Here is a 17,610-nt window from a genome sequence, read left to right on the forward strand (position 1 = left end):
GGGCCGGTGTTTCAGCCGCCTGTGGGGAGGGCCTACACCGGAGGGTGGGAGGAGGTGGCTCGGCACAGGCTGGGCCGAGGGCAGGGCCGCGGGGAGCGGGAGTGTCTGCCCTGTCCTGGGAGCTGGGAGCTGAACCGGGCCGCCTGCCTCCGCCTCTGAGGGCTCCTCGCTTTGCATCCTCTTCTCGGCAGGGACACAGCGATGCTCCCCGCAGGAGAACCATCACAGCTGGGCGCAGCGTCCTTCCTCGCTCCTGTAGTGACCTCTCTGCGGTTGACACAGAGTTGGAAAAAACTGGAAGAGCTCCGTTCTGCCAGAGGAGATTCCTAAAGGTGCGCAACGAAAACGTACATGGAAGCCAATGGTGCCAGACATCGGGAAGCACTGTGCAGACGGTGAGCAGACACGTAGCAAAGAGCATTCCAGGTAGTGCTTCCCACACACGGTCAAGCTCAGCTCTGAGGAAAGTGGCACAACTGGAGAGCAAAATCATGAATCGAAAAAAGCAGATGGAATTGCAAAAGACTGATTTGGGCCAGAAGCCTTTGGATGAAGAGTCCTTCTCATCTGCTTCCAGTCATGAACACAGTGCAAGGGGCAAAAAATATCTGAAGAATTATGCTACCGCCAGTGGAAATATGACCCTCAGTAATGCCTGTTCTAAGGAAGAGGAAAGCATCCAAAGCCCTAAAAAGAATGTTATGGTTAAACAGCAGCTTGATTTGGATAGCGATGAAGAGGAAATGAGACAACTGATGGAGAGCTCTTTGGAGTTTTCCCGTGGAAATGAGAATCAGAGCGTTGTTGCAAGTGATTCTAAACGGGGTGGAAAGGTAAATACCGACTTTGCTGGATTATGTGTTTTTATTTACACTTTTATGAAATTGTTTTAAATTGGTAGGTCACATTTTATTTAGATAACACCAGAAACTAAATTTTAATTTTGCATTTGTGGCTTGCTCATAATATGATTTAACTTCAGTTCACATTTTAAAATTACTGGGTTTTACCCATTGTAATTTGTTTTCCTTTTTAGTGATCTACACATAATAAATGAAGTAACACCTAAATCTCTTTTTCATGTTCTTCCAAAGAGTAAGACTCGAGTTTCATCCGGAATGCCTCCTCTGTCTCATAAGGAAATTTCACTGACAGAGGTATCTAAAACATCTTCTTTTCATAGCGAAGACTCGGAGAAAAATGTTTTTGGTAGAGTTAATTCACCAACACCTTCACCAGCCGGCAGAAACCTGTCAGTACAACATAATACGAGATCTCAATCGCTGTCTTCTTCCATGAAAGACAATACTGTAAAGATTACTCTGCCTAGAATAGGCAACACCAAGCAAAGCCAAATATCACTTGAAAGTGACAGAAGTGAAATAAAATCATTAGATGAATTGTTTTCAAAAGCAGCAGATGCAGAAGATTCAATTAGCAGCAGCTCAAATGGTAAGTGTTCTAAAATATTGTCTCAGTAGACTTGGCATGAATTGTACTAATAATCTACTGTTAAGTTTACTAATAAACATGGGCAAATACTCACTTTGAAAGGATTCAGTAGTGTGATTTTACATAAACCGAGGCTTTATCAGAGGAATTATGTTGATCTATTTCTTTTTTCAAGTGTAATATATTTATATTTTTCTTGGCTTTTGATTTAATGGGTTCAGTTTAATGATGCTTCCCTGGGTGACACTTAATTATGACGTCAAAACAATTATGACATTTAGAATAGTTTTCATGTATCAGTGGGACAATGGTACTAATGGGTTTGAGTGAGAACAAGTGTAAATGAGGGGGATCAAGAATCTCTTGAACTTGGGTTGGCAGATCCACCGACAGCAAAGGAGGAAACTTTAGAAAGAGCTGCTGCTAAGTTAAAGGTTTAGAGTGATTGCTGTTACTTTTTAGTATTACACTTTAAACTAGGAATGCAGCACTGATTTATTTTTCCCCTTTTCTCACTTAAGGGAAAGCGTACTGTAATTTTCATACAGATTCTCATGATGATTTGTCATTCGGTTGCAGACTTCAGACTGAATATCCTGACCCTTGATGATTTGGCACCAAACATCACCAGTGAGACAGGAGAATTAAAGCAGAAAGTAAGTAGAAATTCCCTACTAGCACATATTTCCATTCTGCCTTTGTTTGGTGGAGGGTGGATATTCTAAAATAAATACTTCTGTTCTACTCACAGGCTGAGGTGCGCTTGTCTCACTAGCTGAAAGGATCAGGATTTTACAGTCTACTGAAACCTGACCGAATTCTTTTTTTAGTGTCTGCATTTCCTTACTAAATGTAACAGCATTGCACAGTTTGCAAGGTGACACAGAAGAGCAACATTTTGATTTCCTAATAAAGTAGTAGCTAACCCTCAGTGATACGCAGCAGAGCAGATGAACAATGGAGGCATATTCTGGGTTATATGTTGTTGATTCTCCTAACATACAGCCGTTTTGTTTTACAGGGGACAGACATTCAAATTACTCAAGAATCAAACAGAAATAAAAAAAAAGATACATTCCTGGTAGAAAAGGACCAAGTGTCTCTTAAAATGACAAGTGCAGTAACTGGTGTGAATGATGCTTCTGAAGGGGATATTGAAAAAACTGTGACTGAAGCTGAAATCTCTGAGCATTTAAGTGGAGTTTCTGCAGATTTCCCTAGACACAAACAGGATTATTTTGATCATGATGAGAGAACAGTTAATTCAGAATATTCTGAAGACTTTGAAAGGTCTCTGTCTACAACAGATGGGGAATCTGTATCGAAAATGTCAGAGGAACATTCTGAGAGCTGCACGTATTCTGGGAAACACCCGTCTTCAGCATCGTCGCCTTTATTTACCAGAGAGCGGCATGACCGCATACACAGAGTAACTGTCAAAGAAAGGGCGGTCCAGACAGCGGATCCTCCATTCACCTATTGCTGGTCAAAGAGTAAGTGCACGAGATATTGCCCTATTCAGGCAATTTTTACCTTTTTATATTTTATATGCTAGCCTAGTCAGCCTTGGGAGAGTTCTTAGTTTCAGTACTAGCTTTCCCTAGCGGACATTAAATTAAAAACTTTCTAAAGCCCAATACTTTAATCTGCTATCTGTAGAAAAGATTGGGATTAAACAACAGAATAAGAACTTGGAACTGGTTTTTACTAGGAAAAAAAAAAACCAAAACAACAGGAACTCTGGATGGATGAGCTAGTGTTAGCGACAGAGCTTGCAATAGCCCGAGTAATATTCTCAAATGGAATTCAACATTTTTATTGTATCTTTACTGTTGCAAACAATACTACTGTATTGTTAGTAAAGTGGTCACCCATCGTAGAGTTCTTTTTCTGTGTTGTATTTATTTCTTGGGAAAGCACTACGGCCCCATTTACAAAAGACAGATGTGACCTTTAGCTGTTTCCGAGGGGTAGCTCCTTTCCTACCTGTCTTTACTTAAAGGAAAAAGTGGCAAGAGCCACTTCTTGCCACCCTCGAGAAGAAAATAGAAACTCGGGTGTGCTTGAAAACAGTACTTCCCTCAAGTGCAAAAACCTTTATTTTTACTGTCTAGGGTTAGAAAAGATGCCTTCTGCAATGGCATGTGAGGTGAACATGAGTAAAGAAACTGCGGCAGCCATAGAACAATTTTAGCATTTTTTTGGCTGACAGAATTCCCTGTTGGGCTCTACAGCGGTTCTGCCGAAGCTGGTGTCCCAAGGGACTGCTGAAGATGAACCGAGTTGTAGCGCAAAACCTTTCCACCCTCCAAACCTAGTAATTCTCATTTCATCCTATGCACAGCAAACGCCTCTGCAGCGCTTGACCCACCTGTAGGAAACAGCTACATTGATCCAGTACCTATTGCCAGTCACGTCATCAGCATGGATGCAGTAGAAGGTACTGAAAAACATGTTTCTATTCTGTTTTACTGTATTTTATGCATCAAAGCCCTGCTTGGGTTGTTTAGCCCTTACTGTCTGACTGTAATGTATCGCTAAAATATACACTCTCCATTTCTTGCAGCCTTGACAGCATACAGCCCGTCAGTTCTTGTTTTAAACGCCATGTTGAAACAGCACTTAGTGTTGACTCAGCAGTTTGTAGAGAACATTCACCACCTTCACGTCTCCCTGGTGGAGTCATTAGAGAATGAGAAGTTCCACTACCATACCCTGGAAGAGGCTAAAGAGGTATTTACAATAGACTAGAGAGCAGCCTGGGTAAAGTAAGCATATATTCCTTTCCAAATGCTTTTCTTTGCATATTATTCATTAATCAGATAAAGTTCATATTATCATTGAATAAATTACTTCATAGAAGAAGAATACTATAATGCTTGTGCCCATATTAATAAGAAGTCAGGAGTTTATATAGTAAAAAAAGACTAGTCTTACTGGAGGCCGTAGTTTTGGAAGAATAAGCTTTATGCTGTAGGATTTAGCTGTCCTCAAACGAGCAAGGATCTTCCTAACGCTGCAACAGAAGTATCAGTTTCTGTTGCTAGTTGTCCAGGTATCTTGACATGAAGATTTATTAAATACTATAAAGTATTTATCTACATAATAGAGAAATTTGTGTTTTAACTTTTTTTTGCAGTACATCAAGAATCATAAATCCCCACCTCTAACAATTGAGCAAGCACGTGAAGAAATTCGGAAAGCACAGGAGGAAAAACTGCTTTGACTCTGAATTTCAAGTAACATTTACATTTACAGATCTCAAGCTGGAACCAGAAACCCTTCCACATCGTACAGATGAGAAGTTACAAACTATGTACTGGAAGGATGTGTACTAACCACGATGTATCTTATTATACATAATTTATTTTCCTATATCTGAATTTTTTACTAATGTACATGATATAGGGATAGGCAGGAACCTTCAGCCAGACTATGTCAGTGTTCAGCAAAAAGGAAACCAAGAAAACGCTTCTCTCCAAAGGGAGTGCGGTAAGTCACCATAGCGTGCGTGTTCATCACGTAGATCGTGTGATCCGTGATCACATCTGTCGTCATGGTAGAAGTGAAAGTCTGTACTACTACAGCACCCGAGGACTACGATCACAGTAGAAAAATACTGTATCCTGACTTCCATGCCATATTTAAACATAATTATATATAAATATATAATTAACCTGTTGGATTACTACCAAACCAAACACATGAAAAGTTAAGATAAATTCAACAGAAGGACGGCTTTTAGCCAATGTACTGGAATCCATTTACTCCGAAATACGAGCCACCATTTTATTTTTATTAAAAAAAAAAAGTGTTTATTGGAAGGCAAAACAATAAAATTCACAAGTTGATAACATACAGGTGTTGTATGCTGATTCACAGACAGTTACAGTTCCACAACTACAGTAGATCTAGAACAAACTGATATTTCACCATATTGACCAAATGGTTTTAAGAGGGTTTCTGCTATACAAACAAACGACTCTGGAAGAGGTTACCACCACGCAGACCTCTGGAGTGGAAGTGCAGTGCAAGGGCCTAACATCTTCAGCTGGTGGTCTCTGGAAACAGTTACAAAAGGTTTCTTTTCTCATTTAGGTTAAAGTTTCCAAGGACGTTTCATTGTTAGAAACTTGCAGAGCAGAGAAAACCGATTCTCTTCTATTCAACTAATTAGCTTTTATTAAAGGGTATATACAAAAATATAAAAAGCTTAAAGAATGTCTTCCATTACAAAGCATCGAACATCCCTTAGAGCGCTTGAAAAGCTAGAACAGTTAACCCTCGTGTTCTGACCAGAGTTGTGACTGCAGCAGCTGGTGTGTAGGGGCGTTAAGTTGTATGGTAGGTTCTAACAAGCTTGCACAGTGCTCATAGGTCACCTGCACTGGAACTAGATGCTTCATTCCCCATTTAGACATTAGGATACACTGCTCAGCATCAGTCTGACTTGATCCCAAGGCAGCACCCCTCCACTTCAAATAGAATTAACCTTTTGAGAGAAATAAACATACATTATGGAACTAGAGAACACACAACCGTATCAGATAACGTCTGTATTCCACAGGAATGAATGAATCACAATCCTGCACCAGGGATAGCTTGACTGGGGCTTAACTCGAGTAGAAAATGGGTAACTAATTAAAAAATTTTGCAAAATAAATGGAAATTCTTAAACTTGCTAGACATGTCATAGTTACGACTGGCCTTTTTTAAACACTAAACGACAAGCGTTGAAGTACATGTCATAGCTTTCCATTTTTCACCATAGTTTTAAAAGTAATTCTTTTGTCACTTCCTCCAGACTTTAATCCGGATTTATACAAGTTTAATGTTTTGTAGAAGATGCAAGACATCTTTCTTCAGAGAGTCTTATTCAGGTGGTGGAGGGTCTTGCGTTTCACGCTTCACTGAAACAATAGGGAAAAGAGTTCTTACACATTCTGCAGTTACCTAAGCTGTCTGAAATGCTTCATGGAACGAGGGCTTTCCCTATGGGCTTTATTTGAACCCATTTTATCACACAGATCTACTGCAGCCAGAGGCAGAAGTGACTTTTCATTTAGCATGCCAATTTTTTTCATTTTAGCCATTGGCAAGTGCAGTTGTTTTAGGTAATACAGACTCTCTGCAAAAATCCATCATTAGTAATTGTCTTCATCTCTTAAGGAGCACCTCCACTTTTTCTGAACCCTTTTCTGAACTCATTACCAGTTCTGGCTTTGGCAGAACACAGCGCTAATTGTAGGAAACTCAGAGTTGGGCAGGGCCAAGCAGTGAGCGTGGTCTAACGTCATTCCAACCATAAGGACCTTCCTGCTCCGGCTCCCTCCGCTACCTGTGTGATTGCGCCTAGTTTTTGAAGTGTGACAGGCAAAGATGCAGGCTCTTGGTATTGCAGCCAGGAAGTGGCTTAACCCAAACAGGCTAATTAACGTTTCAGAAATTAGAATACAACACAACTCCTAAAAAGGAAAAGATGCTGGGTTATTCAGAATATATGTCTACTTACCTGTTCTATTGTATCCATTATATTGTATTAGAAAGAATTAAGAGTTACTAGTCTTCTGATTTGGGTTTACAGTCTACAGTAAATAGGACAAAATCACTATCAAGCCTGCAGTTTCTTAAATTGCTTAGAAACATTCACTTACATTCATCTCTGGCCTTCATGCGTGCGATAAACGAGTAACTTTTATTTCTTCGGTAGTTTTCGTAAGGGTCATCTAATGCAACTCCTACTCCTTTATATTGATCCCATTTGTCTCGGATATCCCCTCCTTTAATTGGATCCTGAATTCCTTGTTCCTTGGCTCCCAATCCACCAGATCCACTCCATCCTGCAGAAAGGACACAACATTGCAATCCTGCAAGTATTTTTTTATTGCTAGAATTCTGAAGACAAACAAACAAACATTTTGGAAACGACCAAAGAAAGCGTCAATTTGATACAGCAGGATGGTAACAGACAGCCTGAAACAACATAGGAACTGTCCCATTTATTTCAAAAGCATTAATATGCAGAGATCTGGGAGCTGACAAACATCAGCACTATCCCTAAAAACCTTTAAAAGGGCAAGGGGAAAGACAGCGCAAGACCAGTCTGCCCAGTCAACCCTGCTGATGTAACCACAGGGAGATGAAACACCTCGGGGAGGCAAGTCCTATTTGATGCCAAACTCACGTCCCTGTCTTCCATATCCTTCCCAGAAAGGCAGCTACTGCCACTGCTCCATGTTCTATATACTTACATCTCTGAATATCCTTACGCTGCCCTTGGAATACCAAGGGATAACTACTTATGAACATGCATTAAATAATTGTATTGAAGAGTTGGGTTTTGTTTCCTGGCTTGTGTAAGATTCCAGAACAGCATCTTACCCATTTTCACCAGCATTTGATGGCCTTTATTTTCTTCTCCAAGTCTTGATTCTGGTATAGGAGGCCCAGAACTGGAGCCCAAACCAGCAGAAGAACTAAGAGAATAAAAAGAACAAATTAAGAACAAGTGATCCTGTTCTGACACAAAGCAAGGTCATTTATATTCTGTTAAACATTAACATCCAATACAATCCCATCCACTCTACTAAACTATTCTTTTATAAAGCCATAGATTATGGAGTTATAAAGGTGCCAGAAACCACCTACCTGCTTCTCAGCACAAGGGAAATCAAACACTACAGTCTTCCTAACACGGAGTACTCGGAGGACTCCTCCTGCTTCCTAGGAAGGCATACGAGGCCTTCATAGTTGCACCGTGTTTTGTTATAACGAAAAGCCACCACAATGGAGTAATATTCTCTCTATAAGCACATACAGCATATAAATCGTTTCTAAATCTGCTTGCCATCTTCTTTTCTACTATTTGTTGAAATGCTTAATATACCCAGCTTATGAGAAAAGCACTCTTGTTGGTACTTTGCCAAACCACCCAGGTAAAAAGAGAAATAAAACAAACAAAAGCTTACGGAGGAGTAGGGCTGCGAGACCGGGACCGGCGCCGCCTCCCTGGGGAGTACGATTTCGATCTCGATCGTGACCGTGATCGCGAGCGGCTGTGAGAAGAGCGGGACCTGCTCCGGCTTCTGGAAAGGAGAGCACAGGAGATCAGACAAACAAGTGCCCAGAGCAACATCCAGGGTTCCCCATTCAGCCCTAGGGTCGGTTTTTTCCCACCCCCCCAGTTCCCAAGCTTCAGCCCATTGCACTCTACCTGGACTGAGAGCGTGAGTAGGATCGTGATCGAGAGCAAGAGCGAGATCGTGACCTCGAATAGGAGCCAGAGGATTTTGAAGATCGCGAATTGGACCGGGAGGATGAGCGACCTCGGCTTTTAGACCGACTGCGAGACCGAGAAGGCCCACTGCACAGATAAAAGCAGAGAAACCCCAGTGAAACTCCTAGAGAAGCACGACAAATGCAAATATACTTGAATTTGACCAAATTCAAATTACACACAAGCACTGTATTTCTGCAGACAATCTTGAGTGTGGCAAAAACTATTTTCTGCAGATTAGACAGAAATTCCAGCGAGTTGAAACTCAGTTATTCCATCAGCACGCTGCTGAACAGACCTTCCCTCTGCGTTTAGCCCAAGGTATTCCTAGCACCTTCCAAACGAACAGCATGCATCAGAAGGCAGCAGACAGGGTCTCTCACCTATTTCTCTTCTCCTGACCCTTCCTCCGCCTCGCTCTCATTTTAGCTCTGAAGAATTCGTACAGTCCATTCTGCTCCCAGCCTTCACTGCAATAAATCAACCACACATAGAACCGACATCTGTAAAATTCTACTTTGATCAACGGAGACGTTCAGGATTTCCGCTAGATTTTGTAGGGAACAAAGGGCCTGGGCAAAAAGGTCTCAGAAATCTCAGCGTAAGATCAAACAGCGTGCGCAGTTTAAAATACAACAAGAGCACTCATTTCAGCATTAGAAGAACCAACACACAGGCGAAGGAAGAGAGAGGCACTTTGTGGTTTGAGACAGCTTCTTAGGGCATTTTCCTTACCATATTGTTAGCTATACCTACTCTTACCTGTTTCTAGGCCTGTCATGAGATGGTGGACTATAAAATGCCTCAACCGCAGCCAGTAGTCTCTCACTGGGGGGCATTGGGGGTGGAAGACGTATATCTTTAGGATCTAAAGGTTTATACTCATGATCTTCAAGCTGCCGGAAACAAAACAAATTACATTCGTGTCACGTGTCATGGGGTGGCTACCTGAAGAGATAAATATAGATTTAACTGTGTAGGGACCTCACATTTCACTGTTGGATAAAAAATGGTCCAGAAATAAGGATTGTGCAGATGACCCAATGCTTCCTCGTGCTATCAGCACCATTTTGAGTTCTATGAGAAAAGCCAGCACTACACAGGTTGCAGCATTAACTGCACCGCCAGGTAGATAAAATGCAGATCTCATCTATCTTTGTGATAACAGTGGCTGGATAGAAGCCTGGCAAAAGCTGGTGTATGCCGAGAGCAACACAAAGTTAGAGATGGGAGAGACCTAGCTGTTCATCTCAAACACAGAATGCATAAACGTATATATCCTTGAAGATGCCGATACAGATACATTTCCGGTTCTCTATCATTCTTTGTTTGTATATGTAACATTAGTGTTGCAAAACATCTTTGTAAGAAAGAACGCTGAATACCAAAAACCAGTACACAGTGGCCACATCAGAACTGCAAGGTCCCTCTGGCCATTTGAAAATTGCTGGGGATTTCTATTTTCTAAAAATGGGGGTAAGATTTTCAACAGTAAATTATTCTTCCACATGTATGAGCTCAAATGGCTTTCACTGGGACACAACACTTGAAAATTTTACCATTTTCACTACCTTCTCCCCCCACTCCTGCCCATGTATACCCTACAACAACTTTGGTTGATGGCTGCTGGATGGAAAGATTTGAAATTATAAATGTCCACGTTAAACTGTCCCTAATATTCACCACAGGATTTTGATCTTTTAATCCTACTCGTCAGGGCCATTGCAAGCACTTACTTTTACAAGTGGAGCCATCAGTCCAGCAGGAAGATCAAAGTACGGAACATTTGGCACCAGACTAGGATCATCGTGGTTCATGTGAGGGGGGCCTTGTCGCCGCATGTGAGGAGGCTGCCCGTTAAATCCATGCGGGGGAGGCCCGAAATCAGGGTGCTGTGGCCCTCCCCAGGGAGGATGCTCGCTGATTCCAGGATGAGGCAATCTGTGACCAGGGTGATGATGAGGAGGTCCAATTTCTGCAGAGTGGGAGGGTTAAAACATTTTATTTAGCTATAGAGAAAGGAAAGCAATCAGAGAGATGTACTTCAATTAGTTCGTTTATCCTAAAAAACGATCTTGGCACCAGAACCCTGCAGATCAAGAAAAGCAACAGAACTGAAGAACTAGAGGCTGGCTACAGGTCCACGTTCATGAATATCTTGCAGTGTGTCTCCCTCCCTGGCCATAGCAACCGCTCTCAAGACAACAGGACACTTTAACCCTAAGCCACTGCTTACTTTGGGACATACTGTGGTCAAAAAGTACCACAAGAAAAATACGCTCAAGAACAAAAGGTTTCAGATGCAGCAGGGCAGCTACTGATGAGATCTAATTCTGAAGCCTAAATACAAAATCATGGCTTAGCATGGACCTGTAATTAGTTCTGTCTCTATGCCAAATCATCACATATAAAAAAATAAATATGGCAGGAATTAACTCACATGAGTAGGTGACAAGAAAATACTTTGTTTAAAGAGGTGTTTCGAGAAGAGGTAGAGATAATATCCTGTTAAAAATACAGAAGTGAATGACATACATCCAATCACTGATGGACGAACCATTTGCCATGAACGCCAGGATACCAAAAAAAAAAGAGAAAAATGCAAGACTGAAAGTCAACATCTTCTGCAGCAGGACCAACAGTTTTTCCAGGAAAAGCCATTACAGCCACTGCCCAATCTTCAGCCAGTACTATTTGACTCATCTTCATCAGAACTTGAACACAGTCTACGTTGTCATTGCTTCACTGCTTTCCTAATTTTAGCCATCTGTTTTAGTAGATCCCCCCCCTCCAACAAAAATGCAAGACTGAAAGTCAACATCTTCTGCAGCAGGACCAACAGTTTTTCCAGGAAAAGCCATTACAGCCACTGCCCAATCTTCAGCCAGTACTATTTGACTCATCTTCATCAGAACTTGAACACAGTCTACGTTGTCATTGCTTCACTGCTTTCCTAATTTTAGCCATCTGTTTTAGTAGATCCCCCCCCTCCAACAACTTTACATGAAACAACAGATGTTTTGGATCACCCCTACAATCCAAAACAGAGCATCTTTTCTGAGCTTAAACCTTAATTCCCCCAGCACAACAAAATCTGTTCTCCCTACTCGCTACCAGAACTCTTGAAAAAACAAACAACAAACCCAAAGAAAAAGAAAAAAAAAGGAACAATCTCCTCTGGAGAAGTTAATCACAATCCGAATAAGCTCTAATTCATTGGTTTTCAGTTTTTTTTAGACTTGGGGAATTGAGAATCTTTTAAGCTTTAAATAGCAACTCCTACACAGCAAGATAATTGCTCTTTTAAGTGGCTTGTCATACAGAACCGCAGTGATCTTTAGACTTTACAGACAAGGATCATTCCAGAATAATCATAACTTCTGCATGTGAAATAGAAACTACATCGGGGCAGAACTATACCAGACTTCATGAGGGAGCCTGCAGCCAAATCTGAGCCACAAGGGCCAAGCAAGCAGTGCACTGACTGCACTCTGGGACTTCCCTGCGCTCTAGCACGCGAGCAAACCAAACAAGAAGGGAGAACTGGAGGTAAGGATCATTTCACCAGACACTACCAAGCCACACAATGTTAAGGCAGATAATTAGAGAGCTTTTCAGTAAAAATAAAAGAGAAGAAGGGCATGGATGAATGTACGCATAAGAACAAATGCTTCCAGCCTGGCTTCCTCCAACTTCTTCCACCTATGAGATGAGGGCACAACTGAAGAGCCCTCATCTATGGCCTGATGTGCAGCAGATCGAATTTACAAGCAAATGCTGCTTCTCACCTTTGAGCTTACTATTTTTGAAGTGAAATAGTCACAAAGGGGTGCCTGCAGAGATGCTGACTTGAGTTTGGATTACAGTTTCTGGTTATCTGCATCCGTTAGGGAAGGAAGACTCAAAAAGCAAGGAAGCATCCAACTCTGCATGTGTTTCCTACTGAGTTGTTAGCAGTAGCTTCCCAAACCCCCAAACTCAACATTTCTCAGGAAAACCACAAACAGTCCACCAAGAATAAGCTGTCACCCCACAGCACTAAATAATTTTGTAATGGCAATCAGCATCGCAACATAAGAAAACCTGGCCTGGTACACACTTTACCTTGAGGAAAATCCCCCTGGGGGTAATCAAAACGATGAGGATAAGGAGGCCTTTCAAAGGGATGGCGAGGTGGAAAATCATCCTGCATGAAGCGAGGTGGAAAGCGGTTGAAATTATGCGGATGCGGGGGCTGGTTGAATTGGGGATGTTGCTGATGTGGAGGAAATGGGCCTCTGAAGTGAGGTGGCCGCTGCATTCGAAATGGAGGTTCCCTTTGACCCCCACCCCATGGAGGTTGCTCATGCTGGTTGTTCCATGGCGCTTCAAACTGGTTGTTCCAAGAAGGATCGGGCTGGTTGTTCCAAGGTGTCTCTCGCTGATTGTTCCAGCCTTGATCCCTCTGTTCGTTCCACATTCCTTCATGGTTGTTATTCCACGGAGGACAATGAGGTGGTCCCTAGTGGTGAAGAAAAGAAGCCTGGTCATTAGGCTACAAAAATAAAGAACACAATAAAAACAATCTACCTTTTTTAAGAAAATATAGCTGTAGGAAACACGCACAAGTGAAAGAGCTTTCCGAATACAAGGTCTGAACAACTGCAGCCTCAGAGAAAAGGCAGGAGAAGACCAAACTGTTACTGAACCAAACAGCTCTGTACTCAAGACAGTACTTTTTGTTCTGCTTGAGTGTGGGAAAGTGTGACGACTGACAAACTGAAATACAATTTATACTTTGCCTTTAACTGGGCTCAGAACAAGAAAGCTTGGCGTTTGAATCTGGATTTATAACTTTCATAGCTTTTCACCACACTTCCACAACCAAGACGGTCATTCTGAACCTCTGCCTCCCTCCACATCTTGTTTCAGAACTATGTTTCTTACCTGTTGTTGACCCCATGGCGCAACAGGGTGAGGTTGGTCAAACCAGGGTGGTTTATTTGGAGGAATCTGATCATGAGATCCAGGGCCACGTGGTCCACCAGAGGCAGGATCCTGCACTCCAGACCCCGTTGTGTCATACTCTGTAGAACCAGCTAGAGGCAGCTGAGATTTACCATCATCTGAAACAAATTGGAGACTATATAAGCATCCAGGTCACATGTAGTTAATGAAACACCAGCACACCTACAACAGGCTCCATCCGAATTTTCGTGGAAGTGTAAACATTCTGCAGAAATCTATTACTGGGAGAGAGGATTTCTGATCCATTTAACATTCGTCTCTTTGGTTCTTTTTACAGTCAAGCCTCCGACTGCACCAGCTGCAAGCCTTCAAACAGTTTCAGGCTTTTACCTGAACCAAACCAGCACAGCACAACAGCTCACTGCTAAAAAAGAAGAAAGGGGAAAAAAAAAAAAAAAAAAAAAATCTCACAATGTTGCCACCCTCCTGTTTCCACATGGGTCCCAGAACAGGTTAGTACCTGCTTGTGTAACTGGAGCAGATGGTGGAGCCGAGGCTGGTGCTGCTGTGGGGGCTTGAGGTGGGGGTGTTGATTTCACCTCGTTCTCTAGTGGTGGTATTTGTATTTGTTGCTGCTGCTGCTGCGTTAAACTGTTTACAAACTCTTCGTGTTGAGTTTTCAGGTTCTGTATCTGCTGTTGGAAGGCTACTTGTACAGGCTGTACTACTGTTGCATATTCAGTGATCAAATTTGCCTGATAAAGTGAGATAAATTAAGAACAACAAGTTAATGCCGTACCTAAAACAGTTATCCTATCTCTTCATTAGAATCTCCTATACTGCTCTCCACTCCCTCCCAAGAAATGCATGAGAACGCAGGATAACCTGCTGGCAGAAGAACCTAGCCACTCTATGAAGCTCTGTGAAGACTTCCAAAATATTCTCTGCAGGCTAGAATCCACTGTCTGTATTAATGCCTAACTTTCAAATACAGCTAAAATCAACAGCATTCATTATTAATGCTAAAAATCAGTATTTCCTGCTGCCACAACAATTTTTATGCTTAGTGTATACAATTTAAAGCTATGGTTTCTTTAGTTTCCTTTCTAACAAACATTCATTCCTATAAAAAGAAAACACACTGCCAAATATGTACATGACTGTAGTAGTTACAAATGCAAATAGACTTTCCAGCAGCCAGATTATTGAATGTTTGAAATAACCAGGTTGTGTTTTACATTATTTTTGTAACCCTTTGTAAACAACTTCAAGCAGGAGGCGGGGGGAATTAATATTTACCTTTCAAAAAAGGAAAACATTTCCTAAATTTGTTTTCAAAGTATTTACATAAATAAGAAAACTGTTACTTTTCTTTTGTGGCTAACCTGGTATTGGCCAAGTCCAAGAGCCGGGCTCTGTAACTGCTGAATAATTGACTCATCAAAGTACCCATTTTTCTCCCATAGTTGAAGAAGCTGCATAAATTCAAGAGTGAAACGTTTTTAGAAATGATGAACAATAAAACAAAAATTGAGGCACAGCACTTTTATGTCCCTAGCTTTGCCAAAAGACTTAGGATTTCATCACTTGTCTTTGAACCCCAAAGATTCAGATGCATTCATCAATACAATAACTTTTAAGTAAAGCCTACTTTTAAAGTTCTAGTTTAAACACGAACTAAAGCACATTCTGTGATAGGCTTTATAAAGACAATTAGACTAGAAAAATCTCAGTGGTCCTCCTTCATCCTCGTTATTTGTGAATTTGCCTAGCACTAACCTAACAAAGCAAAGCATACAGTTAAACCAAAACCAGATACTCACTCTGGCAATTTTCTGTTGTTTATCCTCCTCCACTGCTAGAAAACTGGTACAATAAATAGGCACAACCACCTTCTGTAAAGCAGCCAGAAGATCTCGTGCTTGCTTCCGCTGGCTTCAAAAAAGGAATGGGAAGAGAAGAGTTACTGCCTTTCACTATAATACTAAGAGCATTGTAATATTCAATTCATCCCCACTTCTGCTACACTAAAAGTAGTGGATTCATAAAATAGAGTTCTCTCCTTTACATTTTTACTGTATAGTCTTGTCTGGAGAAAAAATACAAAAATGGTAAAAGCTGAATTTGATTAAAGCATAGCTTTAATAATAGCTGCCTTGTGCCAGCTATGGACATCTTAAGACAGCTGCTAAAAATAACGAACACCTTAAAAATAAAAAGTGACCAGTCAAACTAACAATGTATCTAGCAGAGAGAGACTTCACCAAATTAATCAAAACACCAAACTGAAACCCACAATTTAATTCTTACCAGTGATGCAATACATCGTTGATTAAGTAGATTAGATGTAACCGAAGCTCAAAGTGAGCTCCTTCTGCTGTTATACGATTTCGCAGGTGCCCAGCCATCAGCTCACAGTGTGCAGGAGATTTTGCGTTACTAAACATCCAGTTCTTGCCAGCCTTAGAAAAGCAAATTTAAAATATTTTAAGTTAGTCTAATGTGTTCACATCATGTGGACTTCCTAGAACTCTGAAATAACTGCAAGATGGGAAGCTTTCAAGTGGCAGCTATCGTCTCATCTACCACACAACACAACAATAAAGCTGCTGTTTACTACACAATCTCAAAATTCAAATTATACTTAATCCACAACACCACCAAATAACTGTTCAGATTTAGGTCACTTACTGAGATTGCATCTTTCGTACAAGTGTCAATTATTGGCTGCAACAAGTTGTCAAATTCGTTCATATCTAACTGGGTTTCCTCCAAAACCTTCTGCATTTGTTGCTCAATTGCAAGGGCTACTGCTGATGTGACTTGTTCCTGTAAAAAAAGAAGAAAAAAATAATAATACAAAGAGAATTATATTGCATCCAATGTTCTTTTGAAGAACTAGGCTGCTGTCTTCTTAACCATAAGTAGCTATCTCAAAGACCAAGACCTCTTACAAGCAATGTGACCACATATAAATGTTTCAGTTATTTGTTTTTGAGAAGAAAAGACTCTTCTCATTCTTCAGGAAAAGTCCAGTTCATTTCCACCTCTAAAATCTCTCCATTGTGGAAAAAAAAAAAAAAAATTTCAGGAAGCTCCTATATGTATAGAACATAATCTAGGCATACTGCCTTCCTCCAGGAACTCTTCAGTCTGGTTCCCAGTAGCTTTAACAGCAAAACGTCACCTGCAAAAACCAACTAGTTCAAAGTACACAGTTCCCTTCCACCCATAATCAGAATCCACCTTAGAATACTACAGGCTGGAATGTCTTGCAGTTCCCAGCAACCTGCAGCATTAAACAAAGATTAAAGCAGTCACAACTTATTCCACTCTGCAAAACCAACAAGGTTTTTCATACAGTAAATAAACTGTTTTAATCAAGGATCAATCTTGCTAGTACATCAGATACATCCCGTCTAAGGAGATGGCGGCAGTTGCCACAGAACAAAAACAAGCAAATACTCCCCCTCCTCACCAACAGACGATGCCGCCGCCACCAGTCAGAAGGAAACCTTCCTCTCGCCCTTCACTCCTAATTTTTACAGCCACTGGCAGTCTAGGATGAACCAGCTGAGTGCTTATCTTAAACCAACCTGTCTCATAGCAAGGAGATGCTGCTCCTGCTGCTGCAGGTTCCACTGACTCTGCTGGATAAGTTCCTCCACGGAAGGAGTGCCCTGAGGAGCTGGGATGGGTGCAGCCGGTGGGAGAGACGGTTGTGGCAGTGGCTGGATCTGTGCGGTAGCCTCGATATCTTGACTTTGCTTGCACAACACTATCAGACAAAGTAAACTTTTAAAGTAAGCCTTAAAGAGATCTGCTACCACCAGCCCACACGTGAAAACCGTGCTGGTTCCAAAACAGACCCTCACTCTTTACGTAACTGCTTAATACAGAATGAAAACCGTGCAGTCAGGGGCGGATGGTGCAAA

At 41.4% G+C, this 17,610-nt stretch overlaps 2 protein-coding genes across 2 annotated transcripts; one reads left to right on the plus strand and one right to left on the minus strand.

The window, feature by feature from the left end:
* Nucleotides 1-191: 191 nt before the first annotated feature.
* Nucleotides 192-4,678, plus strand: LOC104072397 (chromosome unknown open reading frame, human C19orf44; the record flags this gene model as incomplete). Its single annotated transcript, XM_009587320.1, has 7 exons — nucleotides 192-833; nucleotides 1,095-1,452; nucleotides 2,032-2,108; nucleotides 2,474-2,945; nucleotides 3,797-3,892; nucleotides 4,019-4,185; nucleotides 4,592-4,678. Coding segments are annotated over 7 exons (1,899 nt in total), but the record flags the coding sequence as incomplete, so codon positions are not given.
* Nucleotides 4,679-5,906: 1,228 nt separating this feature from the next.
* CHERP (calcium homeostasis endoplasmic reticulum protein) lies at nucleotides 5,907-17,453 on the minus strand (the record flags this gene model as incomplete). The annotated part of the gene is made up of 16 exons (XM_009587321.1): nucleotides 5,907-6,362; nucleotides 7,107-7,292; nucleotides 7,834-7,928; nucleotides 8,421-8,537; nucleotides 8,666-8,815; nucleotides 9,112-9,198; nucleotides 9,491-9,624; nucleotides 10,465-10,703; nucleotides 12,833-13,229; nucleotides 13,655-13,833; nucleotides 14,196-14,430; nucleotides 15,061-15,150; nucleotides 15,499-15,610; nucleotides 15,986-16,137; nucleotides 16,367-16,504; nucleotides 17,272-17,453. Coding segments are annotated over 16 exons (2,531 nt in total), but the record flags the coding sequence as incomplete, so codon positions are not given.
* Between the last annotated feature and the right edge of the window lie 157 nt (nucleotides 17,454-17,610).

This window comes from Fulmarus glacialis, unplaced genomic scaffold (assembly GCF_000690835.1).
Source record: "Fulmarus glacialis isolate BGI_N327 unplaced genomic scaffold, ASM69083v1 scaffold50411, whole genome shotgun sequence".
Lineage (NCBI taxonomy): Eukaryota > Metazoa > Chordata > Aves > Procellariiformes > Procellariidae > Fulmarus > Fulmarus glacialis.